The 21,429-nt window shown below is 42.1% G+C and overlaps 1 protein-coding gene across 2 annotated transcripts in view; it reads left to right on the forward strand.

The window, feature by feature from the left end:
* SLC6A2 (solute carrier family 6 member 2) overlaps positions 1 to 21,429 on the forward strand; it is a 105,395-nt gene that overhangs the window by 47,242 nt on the left and 36,724 nt on the right. For both annotated transcript variants that reach the window (XM_034788775.1, XM_034788774.1), the window contains exons 6-9: positions 4,044 to 4,147; positions 8,334 to 8,458; positions 10,270 to 10,382; positions 15,267 to 15,395. In XM_034788775.1, the coding sequence (XP_034644666.1) occupies positions 4,044 to 4,147; positions 8,334 to 8,458; positions 10,270 to 10,382; positions 15,267 to 15,395 (471 nt within the window). The remainder of the gene's footprint in view (positions 1 to 4,043; positions 4,148 to 8,333; positions 8,459 to 10,269; positions 10,383 to 15,266; positions 15,396 to 21,429) is intronic.

Raw genomic sequence — 21,429 nt, forward strand, 5'->3', positions numbered from 1 at the left:
AATCAAAACAGCCCCTCCACTCCTCTTTTTTTTTTTTTTTTTTTTTTTTTTTTGTAGTAATGTTCATTTTATCCGCTGTGTGCAGCAGCCAATATTTAGGGTCTCCTCATTGACATTGCAGTATAGCACAGCACATCTTCAAATCTGAACCCACTCCACTTCGGGGTGCTTCGACTCCAGATCCAAATACTATAGCTTGAGCCACGTCTGTCACCAAAGCAATGTCACGCTCATCACATGAGAAATGGGCTATACAGACACACACCCATTACTGTATATTACACAATACGGGGAAGGGGTGGGAGTGATTTCATTTTCCTTAATGACAGGTTTCACAGTAGCAGCCGTGTTAGTCTGTGTCCGCAAAAAGAACAGGAGTACTTGTGACACCTTTAAAAAGCAACAGAGGGTCCTGTGGCACCTTTAAGACTAACAGAAGTATTGGGAGCATAAGCTTTCGTGGGTAAGAACCTCACTTCTTCAGATGTCTTGCAAGTGAGGTTCTTACCCACGAAAGCTTATGCTCCCAATACTTCTGTTAGTCTTAAAGGTGCCACAGGACCCTCTGTTGCTTTTTACAGATTCAGACTAACACGGCTACCCCTCTGATATGTGACACCTTTGTTAGTCTCTAAGGTGCCACAAGTACTCCTGTTCTTTTTTCATTTTCCTTAGTATTTTAAGTGATGTTTGGAAAACAATAAATATTCAGGGCCAGATCCTCAGCTGGAAATAAATGGAGCTATGCTGACTTCACACCAACTCAGGATCTGGTCCTCAAATTGTGTTCTGCATTTGTAGACCATATTTGTGTATTGCTCTTTTGGGCTTTAAGTTTATACAGCTGCTATTTAGCTAGCCACAAAGATATTTGTTTCAGACCAGATTTTCCAGATTACTTATATAAAAGAGAGAGACAGACAGACAGAGACAGAGAGAATGCTTGCAGGATGATGAAAGATGGAAGACAACTTACAAGGAAGAGGAAGGTCAAGTTGCCTGTTGAGTTGTTCTTTCTGCAACCCCCTGTTGAGGAGGCTGGGGCCCCTGCTGGCTCTATTGACATGTTTGTGTGCTTAATCCTTGTTATTGGGCCTCTGGGAGATTTGACAGCTGCCTGAGTACCAGTTCAGTGTGTTTCTGAAAGAGTCTTTGACTTATGAATATTTTTTCCCCTGTGAAGAACAGCAGCAAGTAAAAGTCACAGATAAATTGCACTGTTCTACAATCTGCTCTGCCACTGGATCAAAAGTCCTCATGTAAAAGGCATAATGTCCCCTCATGCCAAGAGTTTATAGGGCTCAGTATGGCAAGGTGGTCAGCAACTTGTGAGAGGCTTCCATTGCCAGTAACACCAGCACTGTGCCGGATCAGACCCATCAAGAATGCGGATAGAAATGTTGTTTTGAAGGGATCTGAAGGAAACAGGGCCTACGTGCATTCCTTGTTGAAAGTCCAGCAGCACAAAGCTTGATACTGTTGGCTCTATGGCACCAAAAGCAAGTGATTAACTTAAAAATTGGTGTAAACGGCAGCTGTACTTCTGTTCCACAAAAGGAACAACAGTGGGTGCTTAATAAAACCGGAGCCATCAGGAATTCTAGGCCAGGAAGGAGGTATTTGCTCCGTTGGACGTCATAAAAAGTTTCCTGAAAATTACATCATGTCTGGGGATTCACTTAGTATTTCCCCTTCCTCTCTGTATGGTGCAGCAATATTGCAAGTCCATACATGGAAGAGAAAGTGTAGGAACAAAAGTTAGAGTAATATAAACAGGAAGGAAGCTTGGAGTGAAAGACTGGCTACAACCTCCTAGAATTTTTTGTAATAGTACATAAAAATTCAAAGACTATAGGATACAGTTAAACTGAATCATGGCATGAGTCAGAAGTAACTCTATTGAAATTAGTAGAATAACATCAGTGTAAATTGTAGACGAACCCAGCCCTATTGTCTCTGTGTTGCATCCTGTTTGTTATTACAAGGAATATTTTGCATGGAACCTTGACTTTTTAGTGACTTGTGTCTTCTGCTGCTTACTCCTTATCTTGATCCGCACAGCAGCTAATTGGGTTAACACAGAGGATTGTTTCAATCCAAGGTTCAGATTTAGCAAGGCCCAAAAGTACATGCTTAACTCTAAGACCATGCTTAAATCCATCGCTATACAGCCTGTGCTAAAGTCATCTTAAAGCCAGTGAGACTTAAGTGCTTTTGAATCGGGTCAAAAATACAGAACTCGTGTAAGCAGCTACAAATCCAGCGGCAGGACACAAAGTGGCAAAGAGCCAGTGACCTATCAAAAAGCAATAGAAGGACCTTGTGCTGTCAATATGGCATTTCCAAGTATAGTTTATTTTTTAAAATTCCTGGGGTCTCAAACTCAAATGACCACAAAGGCCACATGAGGGCCACATTACTGACACCTTCCCCCGCCCCCCTTGGCCCCGCCCCCACTCCACCCCTTCCATGAGGCCCTGTCCCCATTCCAACCCCTTCCCTGAAATCCCCACCCCAACTCTGCCCCCTTCCTGCCCCCAAGGAGGGCAGGAGGGGTGTGGGGCTCAGGGCAGGGAGTTGGGGTGTGGGGTGCAGGAGGGGTGTGGGGTACACCAGGGGGTTGGGCTGCAGGAGGGGTGCGGGGGGCAGGCTCCGGCCTGACACGCACTGGGGGGCAGGGCAGGCCACCTACCTTCGGGAAGTGGCCGGAACCTGGGGGAGGAGGCGCACAGGGGTCTGTGTCTTGCTGTTGCTTCAGGCACCACCCCCAGCAGCTCCCATTGGCCGGGAACGGGGAACTGCGGCCAATGGAAGCTGCTGTGGGCGCTACCTGAAGCAAGAGCAACACAAAGAGCCCTGTGCCCCCCTTCCCCATGTTCCAGCCGCTTCCCGGAGTGGCAGGGGGCAGGGCAGGCAGGGAGCCTGCCCTTCCCCCGGTGCGCATCGGGCTGGAGCCGCTCTAGGTAAACGGTGGCGGGAGGGGGGCCGCAAGGAGCTCGCAGGCCACAGAAAACAACCCCGTGGGCTGCATGCGGCCCCCGGGCCACGTGTTTGAGACCCCTGGTTTAGACTTTGTACAACTTTTCCAACAAGTGGGATGCGGAGTGTTAGCAGCACCAGCAGCTGATAGCAATACATCCTAGAGTTTTTTTGCTCAACCCACACCCACGGGTGTTTTAGCCTAAGGCTGTATTTGGCAGATTCAGCTAAACCCAAACGTTCTGAGTCTGTGAGGTGCTGAGTACTCTCAGCTCCCCTAACTTCAAAACCTCTTGGGATCAAACCGTGAGCTTTTGATTTCTCAATGTGACACTTGAGGGCAGAGACGTTTGAAAACAGTTCATCTGAACTCCTCTGCCTGTATTTTCAGGATCCTAGTTTAAAATCCAGGCATTGTCTCTGGACATGGGCTATATACAGTCTGAGTAGATGAAGTGATGGGACTTAATGACTATCATAAAAATAATTCTTGGTCCTTTAAATGAGTGAGAATTGAAAAGGAATCTCTCTTAGAAGTTCTATTCACAGCATGTCAATCAGACTTCGACCTCTGATGGAAGAAAGCATCATATAAACTGTAATTACAGCCCCATGCAATAAACTCTCCTTTGGGAAAGGAAAACATTCCATAACTCCTAGCCTTTTAACTATTTTTATTTCTGACTGTGCAATCCAAATTAACCCAGCGCTAGTGGGAAGTGTATTGCCACAGCACAGCAAAAAAATCAATTAATTGTTTCTGTACTCTGTGGAAGTTCAATAAGCAACCAGCACTCCTATAATGCCACTCTGCACATACTTAGGTTTTTCTATTGCTTTAGAGTTTGCCTCTTTGTTGAAATAGTCCAGTCCTTGAGTGTATCCCATGCCTTGGTTCTTGATGGGCTGGGAAATATTTATGGTTCTGTAGTCATGGAGTGTGATCAGATATTATTTCAATAGATATCCAAAGCTAATTCTAACTGTACAGTTCTGTCATGCCACTCAACTTTTCTCTTTTAAACTGAGCTAACACATCTAATAATTTTCATCTCTTTCTTCAGGTCTGGATTGATGCAGCCACTCAGATATTTTACTCTTTAGGAGCTGGATTTGGCGTTTTAATTGCATTTGCTAGTTATAATAAGTTTGACAACAACTGTTATAGGTAAGAGAGTCAATGTCTCATTACTATTTGATCATGACAATTGGTTTTAAAAAACTTTGATTTCAGACTCACTTTACTTACATTCTGACACCAAGGTTCCAATAAAATATCTGAGAAATCTGAAATGTAATCTAATTTTTTATGTATTTATTTCTTGATACATATTTCACAATTCAAGAACTCTATTTTCATGTTAGCTTTGGATTTTTTTTTTTACTTCTGATTTTTATATATATATAAATGTTATCCTATATAATATACCTATGATATAATAAAATGTATCTGTTTTATATAATAGTATGTTATACAGGTAACAGGTATACTCTATTATTTATTATTATTTATTATTATTTATTATTATTTATTTAGCCAGTGGAACTGATCATTACAACCTAATATGCACCAGGGGTATAAGGGAGTCCTTATTCCCTGCCTGGGCCAGTCACAGGTCTCACCAAAAGGGCTTGCACAGACACCTGTGACACTTTAATGGTAAGCCTGGCTTAGAAATATCTAATGTTTGCAGGAATATAGTAGTATATATTACCATAAAGAGGGAAATGGGCACCTACCATGCTTTTAACAAACACAGCTATAGCAGTCTAGAACAGACTATATAGATTTTATGACAGGTTTCAAAGGAGCAGCCGTGTTAGTCTGTATCAGCAAAAAGAACAGGAGTACTTGTGGCACCTTAGAGACTAACAAATTTATTTCAGCATAAGCTTTCATGGGCGTACTTCCACCTTTTCATGTTCTCTGTATGTATAATATCTTCTGTCTGTGAGTTCCATTCTATGCATCCGAAGAAGTGAGCTGTAGCCCCGAAAACTTATGTTGAAATAAATTTGTTACTCTATGGGGCCACAAGTACTCCTGTTCTTTTTATATAGATTTTAGTTTGCTGAACACAGGGCTTGATCCGAAGTGCACGGAGAGACTCCAATTGATTTCAAGGAGCTTTGGACCAAGCCCGCTGTAACTTTAGATTCACAAGTGGGTTTCATGTTAGGTGACATTAATGTGGGTAATGCTGTAGTAAAAATGACACCTGTAATAATAGCTATTCTCCAAAGTGGCAATCATTGCATTCTGCAATTAGGTTAACATTAATCTTACAGATTTCTAGGAAGCCTGGCTTTAAGACGTTTCCTACATAATTGTTTTATTCTGTATCCTGAGTAAATTTGCCAGGAAACAGAAAAAGAAATACACTCTGGAACTTAAAAAAAAATGCCTTGAGGCAATACCCAAAATTACATTAAACTGTGCTGAGCTTATTACACTTGTCTTATGTTGTTTACCGGCATCACTCTTGCTGTATTGTAGAGTGATCTGCAGTGTTTCAAAAATATTATGTTTTATCTTTAATCCTATAAACAAGTTTCCATTCAAAGACAATTGACACTTAAATGAATCCATTCTTTGGAAAAAATACTGTGGAGTATGTCAGTGACATCTTTATTACATGGGCAATGCTTTACGGAAGTGGAACGAAACAAATTGAAACTAGCATTGTATTTCCAAATAAAAGGCATGATTCGCCACTACATTACCCCGATTGTTTTGTGTCAGTGGAACTCCATTGAAATCAATAGTTACGCAGGGGTAAACCTGGGGCAACGCAGTGGCAAATGAGAGCCAGAATCACAGCATTTTGTCAACTTCTATAGTTTGCATGTAAATCTGTCACTTGAAAGGGGTAACGTGCGGTTGATCATGCACAAGGAAAAAGCTACTTGCATGTGAGTGTTCTGTAATTGAGGGAAATGGTAATGAGGACCTTGGCCATAATTTTTCACAGATACTTAGCAACTTTTGTCCTAAAGGAGTCCAAAGAATTTTACAAGTATATAGTGTGAGTTAGTCCTTCCTCTTATGTACACACTACTCTACAGCAACCCAGTCAAGTCTGGGGTGCAGTGAGGTAATTAAATGTGACAGATGTGGAAACTCTGGCTAAGGCAAACTCTGTCATTAACAAAAGCACTACGGTATGAGTGGTGTCCACACACTGGAGACCGGACCTCAGTTTTAAAGGTCTTCTCCAACAGTCGACTGTATGGAACTCATTATATCTACTTCTAAAACAGATCTATTTCGACAACCCTGTTGTGGTTTGTTTGATTTTAACCAGGGGCCCATGAAGCCTGGGTATTTCATACTTAAGGCTGAAAGCATTGAACAATCTTCTGTGGAATGGAGTTCATGACATGACTACAGCCAATGAATCATATTACTTACATTTTTCATAAGGCTTGTCTTTATACCACTTGTCAGGATCATGACCAGGACGTGGGCAGTTGGGCCTAACAGTCGGAGTCATAGGGGTTGCGTGGTCTGGGACTTAGCACAGAGCCAAACTGGAGTCAAGGATCAATGCCAAAGGACAGCCATGGACATAGATGGGAGCAGAGCCAAGGGTCAGACACAGGGATCAGAAGACGAATGCCAGAGCCAATGGGCTAGCTGGAGACACGGTCGGGGAGCTGAGATGGGGGTCAGGGCTGGAACTGAAGTGGGCACAAGAGGAGGCTGGGCATGGGCAGGCACAGGCTGGGTGGGAGCAAAGAGAGAAAAGGCACAGGATGCAGCGTCAAGCACTCTGGCCACTACTCGGCCAAGGCGTAGCTTAGCTCTGCCATCCCCACCAGTCAGGAAGTACAGTCAATGAGGCAGGGCAGCTCCTGCTAGGGTCAGCTATGCCCAGTGTGTTGCTAGACCGATCCTGCTGCAGCTGGCTCCCCGATGCCACTAAACATCAAACATTCACATTTCTGGGGAATTATCATGCTGAGGTGGAACTTTCTCCGGTGCTCTAGGGGAGTGTATTACCATAATGTTACATTGAAGAGCTGGCTAAACTTTAAAAAAAAAAAAAAGTCTATCACGGACGGATTTGCTAGAGAAAATTTGAACAGAATAGTTTACAGCGAACAGCCTGTGAGGTATATTTGCGGGTGTCATTATGAAGATGACAGCTTTGCAAAAGACAATGAGGTTTATAACATCTTGCTGTTACTGATATTTAACAATGGGGAGGAAAGGGGGAAACATTGCCAGCCTCTGACTCATGAAATATCTAACAAATTATTATCACTTTCTTCGCACCACAAATAAATGCTAGAGCTAGTGCAAAATGGGGCGGGTGGGGAGGAGCAATCTCCTCTTTTTGTAAACATTTGGAATGTCAACAAAAAATGTTCAATGACATTTTGAACTTCAAAATCACATGACCAGTTGTAATACGTACATTAGGATGGGGCTGACATTCCAAATTAATGCTGACAACGGTGGCCAGATTTAATTTTGACATAAATCTACATAACTCCATTGAATTCAAAGGAGGGTTGTCTGCTTACCCCAGGGCTGAATCTGGATTTTCCTTTGCGGGTCCTGTCATTGATCTAAAACAATAGCAGATTAATAATAAAGTTATCAGCATGTTTGTCAGATTCATGACTGAACTGATGGTTACCTCTTTATATTATACAATGATGATGGTTGGGTCAGATTCCAATCTCACTGATGTCCATGGGAGTTTTGCCATTGATTTCAGTGGGAGCCAGATGAGGTCTTTCCATGCATTTTAACTGAAATGCCTGCTTAACTGGAAGGATTGATGAACAGATTCTATGCAATACCTTGAAAATGGCATCAAAGTTCACTAAAATGCATACTTAGGGTGACCAGACAGCAAGTGTGAAAAATCAAGACAGAGGGTGTGGGGGTAATAAGAGCCTATATAAGAAAAAGACCCAAAAATCGGGACTGTCCCTATAAAATCGGGACATCTGGTTACCCTATGCATGCCTGATGTTGTCTGAAAACATTCACAAGAGTTTATAGGTATGGATTGGTATTTGCTAGTATTCATTTCCCCATGTAGCCTTTTGTTCACTTCTGGTTACTTCCCTGTTCCGTTATTGCTGCCAGCTAAGACCATCTTACAATTTAATATAGTTTTTTAAAATTTTTGAACACAGATTAATTTCAAAACAATTTAGGAAATAACAGTGGGTCTCTCCCAGCACAATATGCTCGTGTAAGCCTTTGATCATCAGGATGATTACTTAATTGGCATGTTTCTCTTTTCCACCAGAATTTTATCATCATCAGAACACAATTTCTACCTATTTCCTAAACTGTTTTGCACTCAATTGTTCTTCTCTCTGTCTCATATTAGGGATGCTTTGCTGACTAGTACAATCAACTGTGTCACAAGCTTCATATCAGGATTTGCAATTTTCTCTATACTGGGCTACATGGCTCATGAGCACAAAGTAAAAATTGAAGATGTAGCCACTGAAGGTAGGAAGTTCATTTTACTCCAGATTTATTGAAAAATTAACCACCTTCTCCAGTGCTGCCCTGCACATTTGTTTATGTTCATTTCAAACTAAACAAGACAAAGAAGCCCACCTACAATGGACCCAGATGTGGCCCTGATTCAGAAAGCTACTTAGGGTACGTTCACACTGCAGTTGGGAGCGTGCTTCTCAGTGTGAATAGACAGACACACTGGCTTTGCTTGAGCTAAGACTCTCAAGATAGCAGTGTAGCTGGATGGAGCACAGGTGGTGGTTTGGGCGAGCTGCCCAAGAACGTACTCAGGCTGGTAACCTGAGCTGCTGCTTGTGCTACCCCTGGCAACACTGCTATTTTGAATGAACTAGCTCAGGCAGAGCTGTCATGTGTCTGTCTGCTCACAATGGGAAGCACTGCAGACGCACCTTAGGCACATGCTGACTTTGCGTATGTGAGTTGTGACCTGAAGGGCACCACTCAAGTGCTTCAAGGCAGGCACAGGCTTAAGCACATTGTTGAATTGGAGCCCATGCAAGGTGTTGAGTGGTCCAAGCTCTAGTGAGTTGAGGGTGCTTGGCCCCTGGCTGGAAGCACGTAACACTTTAAAGGGTCAGGTCGGTACTGAACACATACATAATCTACTGAGACAAGTCTACTGGCTAGTTCCATAAGTTACTGCCCTACTGGGTCAGACCACGTGCCAGGTGCCCCAGAGGGAATGAACAGGTAATCATCAAGTGATCCATCCCCTGTTGCCCATTCCCAGCTTCTGGCAAACAGAGACTAGGGACACCCAACTCCACACAAAATGGCTGTGAAGTGAGTGGGAGGAGGTGGCCTCCCTTATAACATTTAGCCAGGGGTTAAGGTATTCACCTGGGATATGGGAGATCCTGATTCAATTCCTTCCTCTTCTTGGTAAGGGCAAGGGATTTGAAGGAGTTTGAGTGAGTGCTGTAGCCACTGCACTCAGGGATATTCGGATGTGTCTCTCTTTCAGTCTCTCTTGTTGAATGGATTCCATTTTGCATTTTAAAAAATTAAATAATTAAATATTAATTGGGCTAGATAGAGTGTGAGACTGATTCTGTAGTTGCAACGCCTAAGTACTTTTGTGCATCTGGGCCTGAGACTGGCTTCAAAAATCTAACTGGCTTCAAGACTGAGCATGACAAATTTATGGAGGGGATGGTAGGATGAGACTATCTACAGTCACATGTAGCCGACGTGCAACTGCTAGCAGCAAATATCTCCTACAGCTAGTGATAGGACAATAGATGGGGAGGGCTCTGAGTTATTACAGAGAATTCTTTCACAGGTGTCTGGCTGGTAGGTCTTGAACACATGCTCAAGATCTAACTGATCACCATATTTGAGATCAGGAAGAAATTTTCCCCTGGGACAGATTGGCAGAGACTCTGGGGGGTGGGGTTCATCTTTCTCTGCAGAATGGGGCATGGGTCACTTGCAAGTTTAAACTAGTGTAAATGGTGGATTCTCTGTAACTTGAAATCTCTAAATCACGATTTGAGGACGTCAGTAACTCAGCCACAGATTATGGGTCTATTATAGGAGTGGGAGGGATGGGTGAGGTTCTGTGGCCTGCAACATGAAGGAGGTCAGACTAGATGATCACAATGATCCCTTCTGGCCTTAAAGTCTACGAGTCTAAGTTGTTCAAATACTATGGTGAGGGACACCAATATAAGAATCTAGGGAGGTCAAATCTTATTTTCATGAACCTTTTTATAGCTTTAAACATTTAACAAAAGCCTCCATGCAGAAATGAGTTTTTCTTTCCTCTTGCTTTTCAGGAGCTGGATTAGTTTTCATCCTTTATCCAGAAGCCATTTCAACCCTTTCGGGATCAACATTTTGGGCAGTGGTGTTCTTCATAATGCTTCTCACACTGGGCATTGACAGTTCCGTGCGTATCTTCCATGCCTGTCATTTTTCCTTTAGTAACATTCTCTGGTAATAAGTACGGAGGCACCCGTCTGATTCCACTAGGTTTCAGAAGCCACATGCTGTGCTCTCAGTGTATCTGTTTTCAGAGTTAAGGCCAGTATGCCATATAGCATTGCACACAGCAGTTTGTTTAGTCACAGATTCACAGTGCGCAAAAGGCTTGAGAGGGCCAACTAGTTTATGATTCTGGGTTGGGCTCAAGCAGCAAAAGTTATTACACTTTAAAGCGATGACACTGCATCACTGAAGCTAATGAGAATTTTACCATTCATTTCTACAGCAGCACACTCCGAGCCTAAAAATGAACTTGGAAAAAAACGTAGGAACAAGATGCTGAATTGCCTGCCTATGGTTCAGTACTATTTTGTATCAGAGATTTCTACTTCCCACAACTTCCTAAATGATACTTATGACACAAAGGCTGAGGATAGCATCTAATTATAGCTTTGATTTCCTATCATATGGAACTGTATTAAGATACTTTCCTTACAACAATAGTCTCATTGTGATACTTTTTTAAAAATCAATTTCATTTACACTATTAATTTGTGTTTGTTCGGTGTCTTGGCAAAAGGCAACAATGTAATCTGTATGCTGAAAGATAATAGATATTTAGGAATGGTAAAAAATGAGCACTAAGATAGGTTGCCTCATTTTACAGTTAAATTCAGTTTTAGATTTAGTGTCTGAACTTCATTCAGCATGAAGGGGGAGTATTTGTGCTGTCTACAAAGTGAAAGTATATTGTCTTGGGATAAAAAAAGATAACAGAAACTTCAACCCTAGATGAAATATTCTAAGTACCCTAACAGCACTTGTACCACCTTGTTCTTCCCAAAGAGGCATCAAGATTTCCTTTTCTACTTAACATAAAAGCTAATTTTCTTCTGGGAAAAGTAAATAGGATCTTTAAAGAACAGAACTCTGATCAGTCTATTCATGTTCATAAGGATATTTTTACTATTCTAAAATAAAAATTGCCAAGAAGAAAGTTAACTCATTTTCAAAAATAGAAATGGAAGGAAAAACAGAGACAAGAGAGGGAACAAAGCTGGGGGGAAAAAGAAGAGATCACACAAAGGAGCTTTGATAGTCATCTGCAAGTATTTGAAGGACATATTCTAGAAGGGGTCTGAGCTGTGAAGTTCAGCTCCAGCTCTGAACTCTTTCCAACTCTTTGAATTCTGGATTTCACTTCAGGCCTGTTAGCGATTAGATCAAGTTGTAAAATTGAGACTCTGGAATCTTATTCTAAAAACTTGAGATAAAGTCAGATCTGGGGTTCCAGTCTGGACCTATTTGTACTGTAAACAAACATGAAGGAAGGAGAAGAGTAGATTAGGGTGGCAAGAATGATCAGTAATAATGAGTCAAAATTAAGAAAAGTAAAATCTAGGTTGTATATTATAGGTTGAGCTCTACTAGGCCCAATCTTGCAAACATTTAGGGACTTGTTTAACTTTACCATGGTAAAGCACATGTGTAAATACTTGAAGCGTCGGCACCTTAAATTGTAGAATAATAATTTTTCAGTGGAAGAGGTCAAATTATTCAAAGTGGATAAACTGTGGTAAATCTAGCATTTTCTTGTTCTTGATTAGCTTGGATGTTTGCCTATTTATTTGCTGTTCAGAATTATTTTCTCACAGGAGAAGGGAAGGGGAGTTGTCAACACTACTGCACTGAACACTTATATCTTAGTGACATCCAACCACCCAGTCACAGGCCTTTGAAGACATTGACATGCCACTGAGGGAAGACAGTGAGGTTTTTACTCACGAAAGCTTATGCCCAAATAAATCTGTTAGTCTTTAAGGTGCCACCAGACTCCTGCTTGTTTTTGTAGATACAGACTAACACGGCTACCCCCTGATACTTCAATCCAGTGTGTGACTCCTTCGGTTATAGAACCTCCTGTTTCAATTGACTAGCCAGACATATAAAAGTATTTACCCCATTCAATGTCATTGCCATCTACATGCACCATCAGCAAGTCATTCATTTTATAGAGACATGCAGAGCTTTGGTTTCATCATCCTGCTACATGGAGCACAAACATGGCCATTAAAACAGCTGAGGAGAGGAAACTAAACAGTTTTCAGTGTCAGAAGTTACAGTGGACTCTTAACATCCATTGGTTTGATTTTTGTCAAAAACAAGGAGATATTTAGATAATCCTGGCCAGCTGCAATCTTGCACAAGTTGAGAACAAGATGACACTGCAATGGTGGGGTCATGTGCAGAAGAATGTATGGTTTTACAGAAGTTTTTAGAGGTGAGGCTGAAGGAAGCAGAACACAAGGCCGACCATGAATGAAGGAGGTTGGAAGATGCAATTTTGAGGGATTTAAGAATCCTAAATCCTCCCTGTCATGAGGTGCTCTGCTCACTGCTGCGTAGTGTCCTTGTGGCCCATCTGGGGATGAGCTCACACCCAGTCTGATGCCCCCTCCTTCAGTTTCTTGCCCCATAATCTCACACTCTTTTTCTGGAGTCACTCCCTCTTCATGGCTTGGCCCTCCAGCCAGGTTACTATCATTTTGTCCTTCCAGGGTATCAAAGTCCCATTAAATGACTGCCCCAGGCAGTCTTCTGTTCCATTGTCCAGTCTGTGCCACTTCCCCAGCCAAGGTCTGCAATATCCTAAACCTTTCTGCTGTTTCCCTGGTCTGCTTCCTGCTTCGCCTCTATCAGGCTCCTTCTTCACCCATCTCTAGGTACACCCTTCCCTCAGGCCCAGGGTCTCAGGGCTTCTATTCTCCCCCTGGTTTGCTCCTTCCTTCTGTAACCCCAAAGAGTGACTGCAGGCCTTCTGTACTGCAGCCCCCTTCTTGCTCTCTACTTCCCGGTTTTATAGCAGCTTAGCCTTCTCCTTGCCCAGCTGGGCTTCATCATCAGCTAAAAGCTTATCAGCCCTGACTCTCCTCCAGGTGCAGCCTGTCACAGGGTTAATTGGCCCTTTTCTCTCTAGTCAGGCTTGTGTGGGATAGGCACCCCATCCCACACCCATGCTGACTCTTGCCGAAAGAAGAAGTCTTCCAGGGGACGGTTCAAGATTAATTCCATTCTATGCACCACCACAGCTACATCAAAGCCACATCAAGCTGCTGCCGCTCATAATTATTTACTGGTTTTATGCAAGCAACTGTGGGGTTGTTTGCAGACTGTTTCCCTTGCTTACCCACTCTACATGCTGTGAGCTCGGTCACCTAGGACATGTGGTATTGTTGCTTATCCCTGATTAGAAACTGAAATTAAAAAAATAGAGAAATAATGCATCAATACCCTTGTTCATGTACAAAACCCCTTATTGACATATGGAGAGAGTTTTCTGGAATGCCCCCAAATGTTTATGGAAAGAGAAACTTCCTCATGAACGTGTTAGTGACAGCAAATTAAAAGGATTAGGAATTAGAATGAATGTCTGTAATGTTCTTTTCAGCATGCAACCATCTCTACATAGGACATTAACAACAGGGATGAACAAAGCACTAGATTAGGAAGCAGTCCTGAATGAATAGGATGGAGTAGAGAATCTGAAGGCTACTTTTCCACTTCTAACTTCTCTGAGTCTCTCAAAGTAGCCATGTAGTAAGTCTTTGTGACCAGGAAAAATATTAACCCATATTTAAGCAGTGCACCGAGATTTAACTGTACAATTTCTGTTGATGCTTACAGAAGTCACATGGATAAAACCCCACACTATGCTTTGACATTTTACTCTTGCGTGTCAGATTTGCTAAAAGAATGTTTGCCCTTCCCTCTGCAGCCCTCTGGTTTCTGAAGTGTATCATTCAGGTACTACCGAGATTATTCTCAGCAATTGATTTGAAACAGAGATGCTGTCTCCAACCTGCTGCCCTCCCCCTCTCACCCAACCCCCAAGTATTTGCCACATTTCTCTTCCATGTGCAGGAAATATCCTATATCGAGTCTCTCACGATTCTTAAAGAAATTAAGATGGCTTGTTCATCCCTAGCAGGAGCAGGGTTGGCCTTAGGGGTTGGTGATCTGGTGGTTGCCCTGGACATGAGCTGCCAGGATCACCAAAGCAACAGCAGGACAGGCATGGGAGGGAGGGAGGGAGGGGGGAACCACTGCTTAGCTATTTATTTATTTGTTGCTCAGCTGTGTGGGGAGTGCCAAAAATACTTTCCCACCTGGGCAGCAAAACACTGAGGGCTGGCTCTGAGAAGGAGACTTGGATTCATTCTGATCTAACCCTATGAAAAAAAAAACCAAAATATTTGCATTACAGCGCAGGACATAAAGTTCATGATCAGGAACCTGTACCCTATAGCAGGATCAATGAAAGCTTGGAAAATATTTCAGCTACCACAGTCAATTTCTCCCAACAGCAAAAAATGGCTAACATATAGTGGTTATGTCCAGAGGGCAAACTAAAATTCTTCTATGGTATTATCGAGAATTTTTGTTACCATAAAATTCTCAGCACTAAGGGTTGTCTCTCTAGCCCCAGTATACAGAGGTAACAATGTTGTTTGATTTGCCACATTGCTTAGCTCTGCTCTCCATTTTATTGTTCCTTATCAATAAAAACAGCAGCCACCAGGTGAGGGAAGTTGAGACCTATTTATTCTGATTTCTAACACTTCAACTATGTGCAAGTATGAGCAACAAGGAAGAATAATCCAGAGTGAAATCATATGCACATTTTACAGAAGGTATAACACTTTTAAATAAAGAGAAGAAAATCAATGTTAGAAATCACAAAAGGAAATAGAGATGAATCTCAAACTTATTTATACCCTTCTGTTTGTTTGTGGGTAAAATGTCTCTGTCATTACTGTCTAAACTAGATTCCTGTATTCCTTTTCCTTAGATGGGTGGAATGGAAGCTGTCATCACTGGGTTAGCAGATGATTTCCAAATACTGAAGCGGCACAGAAAGCTTTTCACATTTGGTGTCTCCTTTGGCACTTTCCTGGTGGCTCTTTTTTGTATCACCAATGTAAGTACTGCAAGCATTTCCATTAGCAAGTTAACTTAACAATGCAATTATTCCTGTAAAAGAGACAGAATTACTGGAGGCTGGGGTTGATCTCTTTGTGTGCCTGGAAAGTTTAATTATAACCAACATTATTGTCTGAATATTATATTAATTCTTCTATAAATGATGCCTCTCCCCTCCTGTTTTTTACAAGGCTATCATCTATCAATTGATCTCACAAACCTTTATTCCCATGCATTATACTTACCTCTACTGTAGCTTCATCATCTGAAATGGGACTATGGGGAAAGCGTTTTGGGGACCACACCCGGAAGCATTTGAAAACTCTCTTTTCACAACAGCACAAGATAATTAATCAATAAGAAACATTCACTTCTTGTAAAATTACACTTCAGTACAATAATCTTATCACCCTTTCCACGAGCATAATAATAGCTTGGCAGCGTAGCAGATCATAGTTACTAATGCATTGGGTTGGATGCATTTCAGTGAAGGAACCTTCCTATTTTTGAAAATCGGGGGTATAATGCAACCTGGTCCCCACATTACAAATATAAAGCAGAAAAATAATGGCTGCATACATGTGCTGGATGTGGGGAAAGGTTGCAGGGAACCCTTTGCACAGGTGGCAGTCATACTGTGGCTGTTTTTGCTGTCTACGGGCAAAGGAGCAAGGCACTGCAAGTACTGGCAGCACATCACAGAGAGGACATGTCTGTTCTGGGCTGGCCTTGCTCTTCTCTGAGTGCCAACTAGAACCAGGAAGGTGAGTGCCACTGCTAGGCATGCACCCCATAATGCTACCGTATGCATTATACCTTACGTAGCCATAATGAATGCACCAGTGCTGGGATCCTATGACCACATCCCTGGCTATCAGCATTCCACTGACTCACAGATCAACAAGTTAGCAGCAAGTTATTAAAATGGTACTAATTAATTAATTGAAAAGTTTTAAAGAAATTTTAAAGTTAACAAAATGCATTTTCCTGGTAGTTTTTTCACTACAGCGTTTCATTAGCTAGAAAGGGTTTTCAAAGATTGAAAGTAAGCCTTATATTAATAATACAGATAATTTATACTAATAATAAATATTGACCCTTTTTACATTTTTCAGCTTTCTCTGTCATCTAATGCAGCTGGACATACTACTTCCTTGTTCAAGGTCTCATCTGGGTTAACAATAGGCTTGGACCAATGGGTTTGAAGAAACACAATGGGTCAGATCTTTAGCTGGTCTAAATTGGTGTAACTCCATTGACTTCAACTGCGCTATGCCAATTCAGACCACATGAGAATCTAGTTCAGTGTCTTTCAAATTACGTACCTCTGTGGGATTAAATCCTCAAACAAGCTAGACTGCACTGAATTGCCTTGACAGGTACCAATACATTAGTGCATGTCAAAGAAAAAGTTGATGTCACATGTGTACAAAGTAGAAATCAAATCCCCTGTGAGACCATAGAGATAAAATAATCAGTTGAATTTCTCCTTGAAAATCTTTGGGATCTCCTTTCAAAGCAGTCTGTTTTTCATACACACATATTTCATCAGTCACCTTGCTGGATTTCTAAAAGAAAGGCATTCAAATAATGAACAGGTGTAGAGCAGAATTTCTCACCTAAAACACTATTCAATAAACAGTCTTTTGCTTGTTGCTAAAATATTTGCCATACAGTTCGTTAGGTGCCCTATGTTAATCCAAACTCTGGCCAGATCTCCACATCTCCAGAGTTTATAACTCAGAAAAGCCTAGATAGCCGTCTCCATTGGTTACTGTAAATAGTGACACCTCTGGTACAAAGTCTCTGTATGCTCTAAGAAGAGAAAAGCTAAACTATGCCTTTGTTGATTAAACAGTAAAATCATCATCAGATCTACAAAACAAATGGTATTTATCCTCTTTTTTAAATTGTTAAAGATACTAAAGACAAAATCCACACAAGGAGCAGGCATATTCATAGTGGGTTTGTTTATAAATAAGATTGATAGAATCTACCCTGGCTGGAAGTTCTCTCAGCTGTTTGCAGGGGATGAAATGGTAACAATGTCTTAAAATATTTTGCTTTGCTTCATTTCAAAACGATAGGGAGCTCCATATGCCAACAATCCCCCCCATTCTCTTCAAGCCACACTAAATAAAATGAGACGTTTAATAGTTTACTCAAAGACCAATCAAATAAAACAAAGTCAAATCCAGCTCAGAGTGTCTGAAAAACAATTTTGCAAGAATCTCGGAAATGCAACTTACAGTTCCAAATCAATGCATTTCAGGGGATGAATATTTCGGAGGAGAGGGGATATTTATGTCGGGTGAAATCCTGTCACCACACTTCAGCCACAGAAAAAGACACACACCACAGCATAGCCAGGGCTCTCCTACTGTACTGGAGAGCAGGCAATGGAGACTTCACAGCCATTTGTATGCACTGGGCCACTCTACAGGAGCATGGGAATGGGACATTGGATCCAAGACTGCAGATCTATTGGACCACAAACCTGGCTATGGGAAGAATTGGAGTGATAGCAGCCAGGACTGTGACACACCAATGCTTTGCAGCTACTTTGAGAAGTAACTCTATGCTAGCTGTCAAGTATCAGGGGTTTTTTCTACGCTAGCTGTAGTTTCGGCTCAATCCTCCAAGTTGGTGAGAAGTTCTGCAAGGCACCAAGAGACCTCAATTCCCATTGAAGTTACTGGAAACTGATGGTGTTCGCTAACTGTGTGTTCCAGCCAATTCCATCCATTTTTCAGCTCCCATTTTGTGGGTGAGGGCTAAGCCCATTTGCAAGGGTTGTTCATTCAAACCCACCATTTTCCATGCAGCCCAAGAGATGCCCAAGCTTTCCCCTCCTTGGTTAAACACACTCAGTGGCAGTTCCAGGCACCAGTGCACCAAGCGTGTGCCTGGGGCGGCAAGCTGTGGGGGGCAGTCTGCCGGTCACCATGAGGGCGGCAGTCAGGCTGCCTTTGGCGGCATGCCTGTGGGAGGTCCGCCGGTCCCGCAGTTTCGGCAGCAATTCAGCGGTGGGTATGCCAAAGGCGCAGGACCGGCGGACCTCCTGCAGGCATGCCGCCGAATCCACGTGACCAGTGGACCTCCCACAGGCATGCCGCCAAAGCTGCCTGACTGCCGTGCTTGGGGCAGGAAAATACATAGAGCCGCCCCTGAACATACTGAGATTATTATATTTCTACCTCTGGTAGCTGGAGGATAAACTTTGAAAGTAGAAGAATTTTAACTGTTTCTTTAAGAGCTCTGAGGAGCCCTGCTATTTGAAGTCTCTGAGTAGTTAATCACTCCCTGGTGGTGGGGACGAAGCTGAGCTGAGCTAAGCAGGGAGCTCTGGTATAAAAAGTCACTTGCTCGGCAAATTCAAAGGCCATGAACGGAGGCAGCTAACAGGAGAGTTTTGGACGGAGTTGAGAGAAGGCGTGTGAGAGCCTTTCCTTCCAGGTTCAAGGAAGAAAGTTGTTGATCACCAAAAAGTCAGGGAAACAGGAAATCAGAGGAGGAGGCCTGACAGTTCATAACCACCAGAGGCAAGAAATCACATCAGCATTCCTCACAGCTGGAGACAGATGAGATGAATAGACTGAGGCCACCAGAGAGATGATGACCAGGAGAAATTCCACACAGCTAGAAGTTTCCAATCAATTCCAGGTCCTCCATATGGAAACTATAGAAGTTAAACTTAAGATCCAGCTGGTCCTAGGGAATGGAAAGATGTACAGGACAACCGGTACGAAAATCAAGCATATCCACAAAGAGTTCTCCAACTGTCCAAGAAAGACTGATGATCGTTGTTGGACATTTTGTACTCAGAAGAATTGAAAGATCATTCTGCAAGGGACAGATGGATAACAGGACGGTGTGCTGTCTTCCTGGAGCCAAAACACAAGACCTCACTCTAAGATTGGATAGGCTTCTGAAGTCAATGGTCAAGGAGCCATTCATGATGATTCACTTCGACACTAATGACACGGCATCATGGGACATCTCACAGATAATAGATGACTTCAGGGAACTTGGAAGTGTCCTGAAGAAGAATAAACTTGAAACAATCTTCTCTGAGATCCTTCCTGTCCCACAAGCAAAGGAAGACAGAAGGCAGAAGATTCTGGCAATGAACCACTAGCTAGATAAGTGGTGGAGGGTGGGAGATTTTGGTTTTATGGTACATTGGTCGACCTTCTACAGGGAGAGGGAGCAGTATAGTTTGAACCGCCTCCACCAGTAGAAGGGGAACCAATCTCCTCAGGGGTAGTCTGGCTAGAGTAGTCAGGAGAGCATTAAACTAACAACAACAGGGGAGAGTAAAAACAAGGGAAATATGAGCACTCATTTAGCAGAGAATCAAGATGTTGAAAACAAAATTAATGAAGGAACCCGAGGATATGAAGAGAAACAATTCTTTAATTGCCTATACACCCAGTGCTAGGAACCAGGATAACAAACAAGATTGAATTGGAATTGCTTATTTATGAGTATAAATTCAATCTAGTTGGTGTTACTGAAACCTGATGGGATGGTGTGTAAGACTGGAATATTAAAATCGGTGGTTATAACCTATTTAGGAAGGATTGAGTGGGCAAAAGGGAAGTGGCACTCTATGTCAAAAATGGCATTATTGGTTTCTGAGGGCTTGTCTATACTTACCACGCTGGTTCGGCGGCAGGCAATCGAACTTCTGGGTTCGATTTATCGCGTCTTGTCTGGACGGCGACTCCGGTAATCCTGCTCGCCGCGAGGAGTACGCGGAGTCGACGGGGGAGCCTGCCTGTCGGGTCTGGACAGCAGTAAGTTCGAACTAAGGCACGTCGACTTCAGCTACGTTATTCACGTAGCTGAAGTTGCGTACCTTAGTTCGATTTGGGGGTTTAGTGTAGACCAAGCCTGAGTCACTCATAACTCCAAAGAAAATGATCTTGAATGCCTATGAATCAATGTCCTAATGCATAAAGCACAAGATGGAGTATTAGTTGGCATTTGCTACACACCACCAAATCACACTAGGGAACAGGATGACCAGCTCCTTATGCCTCTAACCATAATGTGTAGGGGGGAAAAGCTGCGTGATCATGGGAGATTTCAATTTGAGTGACATATGCTGGAGATCTCATGCTGCCAGTATTAAAGTATCCTTGGAATTTCTAAATATTATAGATGACAGTTTGCTAAATGAAAAGCTGTTGCATCCAACATGGGGGAATTCTAGATTAGATCAAATCTTAACAGATAAAGAGAAACTGATCACAGAACTAAAAATTAATCGTAGCTTAGGTACAAGCAATCATAACTTGATCATATTTACAATATGGAAGCAGAATAAAGTCCAGACCAGTAATATATATGCTTGGTGCTTTAACAGGGCCAGTTTCACAAAGTTGAAAACAATTATGAGCCAGATCAACTGAGAGGAAGAATTTAATCAGAAAAATCTAAATCATATTTGGGAATTGTTTAAGAACACTTAACTAGAGGCCCAAAAAGTCACAATCTCATAATCAAGGAAGGCCATATTGATTAAAAAATTGACCTGGTTTAGAGGGGAAGTGAAGGTAAATATAAAAAATAAAAATATATAATAATGGAAGAAAGGGAACGTTGACAGTAATGAATATAAATCAGAAGCTAGGAACTATAGAAACTGATAAAGGAAGAAAAGGAACACAAAGAGAAACATATGACCATCAGAGTTAACGACAAGGAGGAGTTTTAAGGATACTGGGAAGAACAATCCTGACAATTGTATTGGCCCATTACTGTATGGAAACAGTAGAATTATCAGTAATAATGCAGAAAGGCAGAAGTTTTCAATATCGATATCTATTCCGTATTTTTTGGGGAAAATAGATGATGTAGTCTCACATGATGACGATAACACTCTTTCCATTCCAATAGTATCTCAGGAGGATGTTAAACAGCAACTACTACAGTTAAACATTTGTAAATCAGCAAGTCCAGATGACATGCATCCAAGAGTTTTAAAAGATCCGGCTAAGGAACCCACTGGATGGTTAATGCTGATT

This window comes from Trachemys scripta, chromosome 13, assembly GCF_013100865.1.
Source record: "Trachemys scripta elegans isolate TJP31775 chromosome 13, CAS_Tse_1.0, whole genome shotgun sequence".
NCBI lineage: Eukaryota > Metazoa > Chordata > Testudines > Emydidae > Trachemys > Trachemys scripta.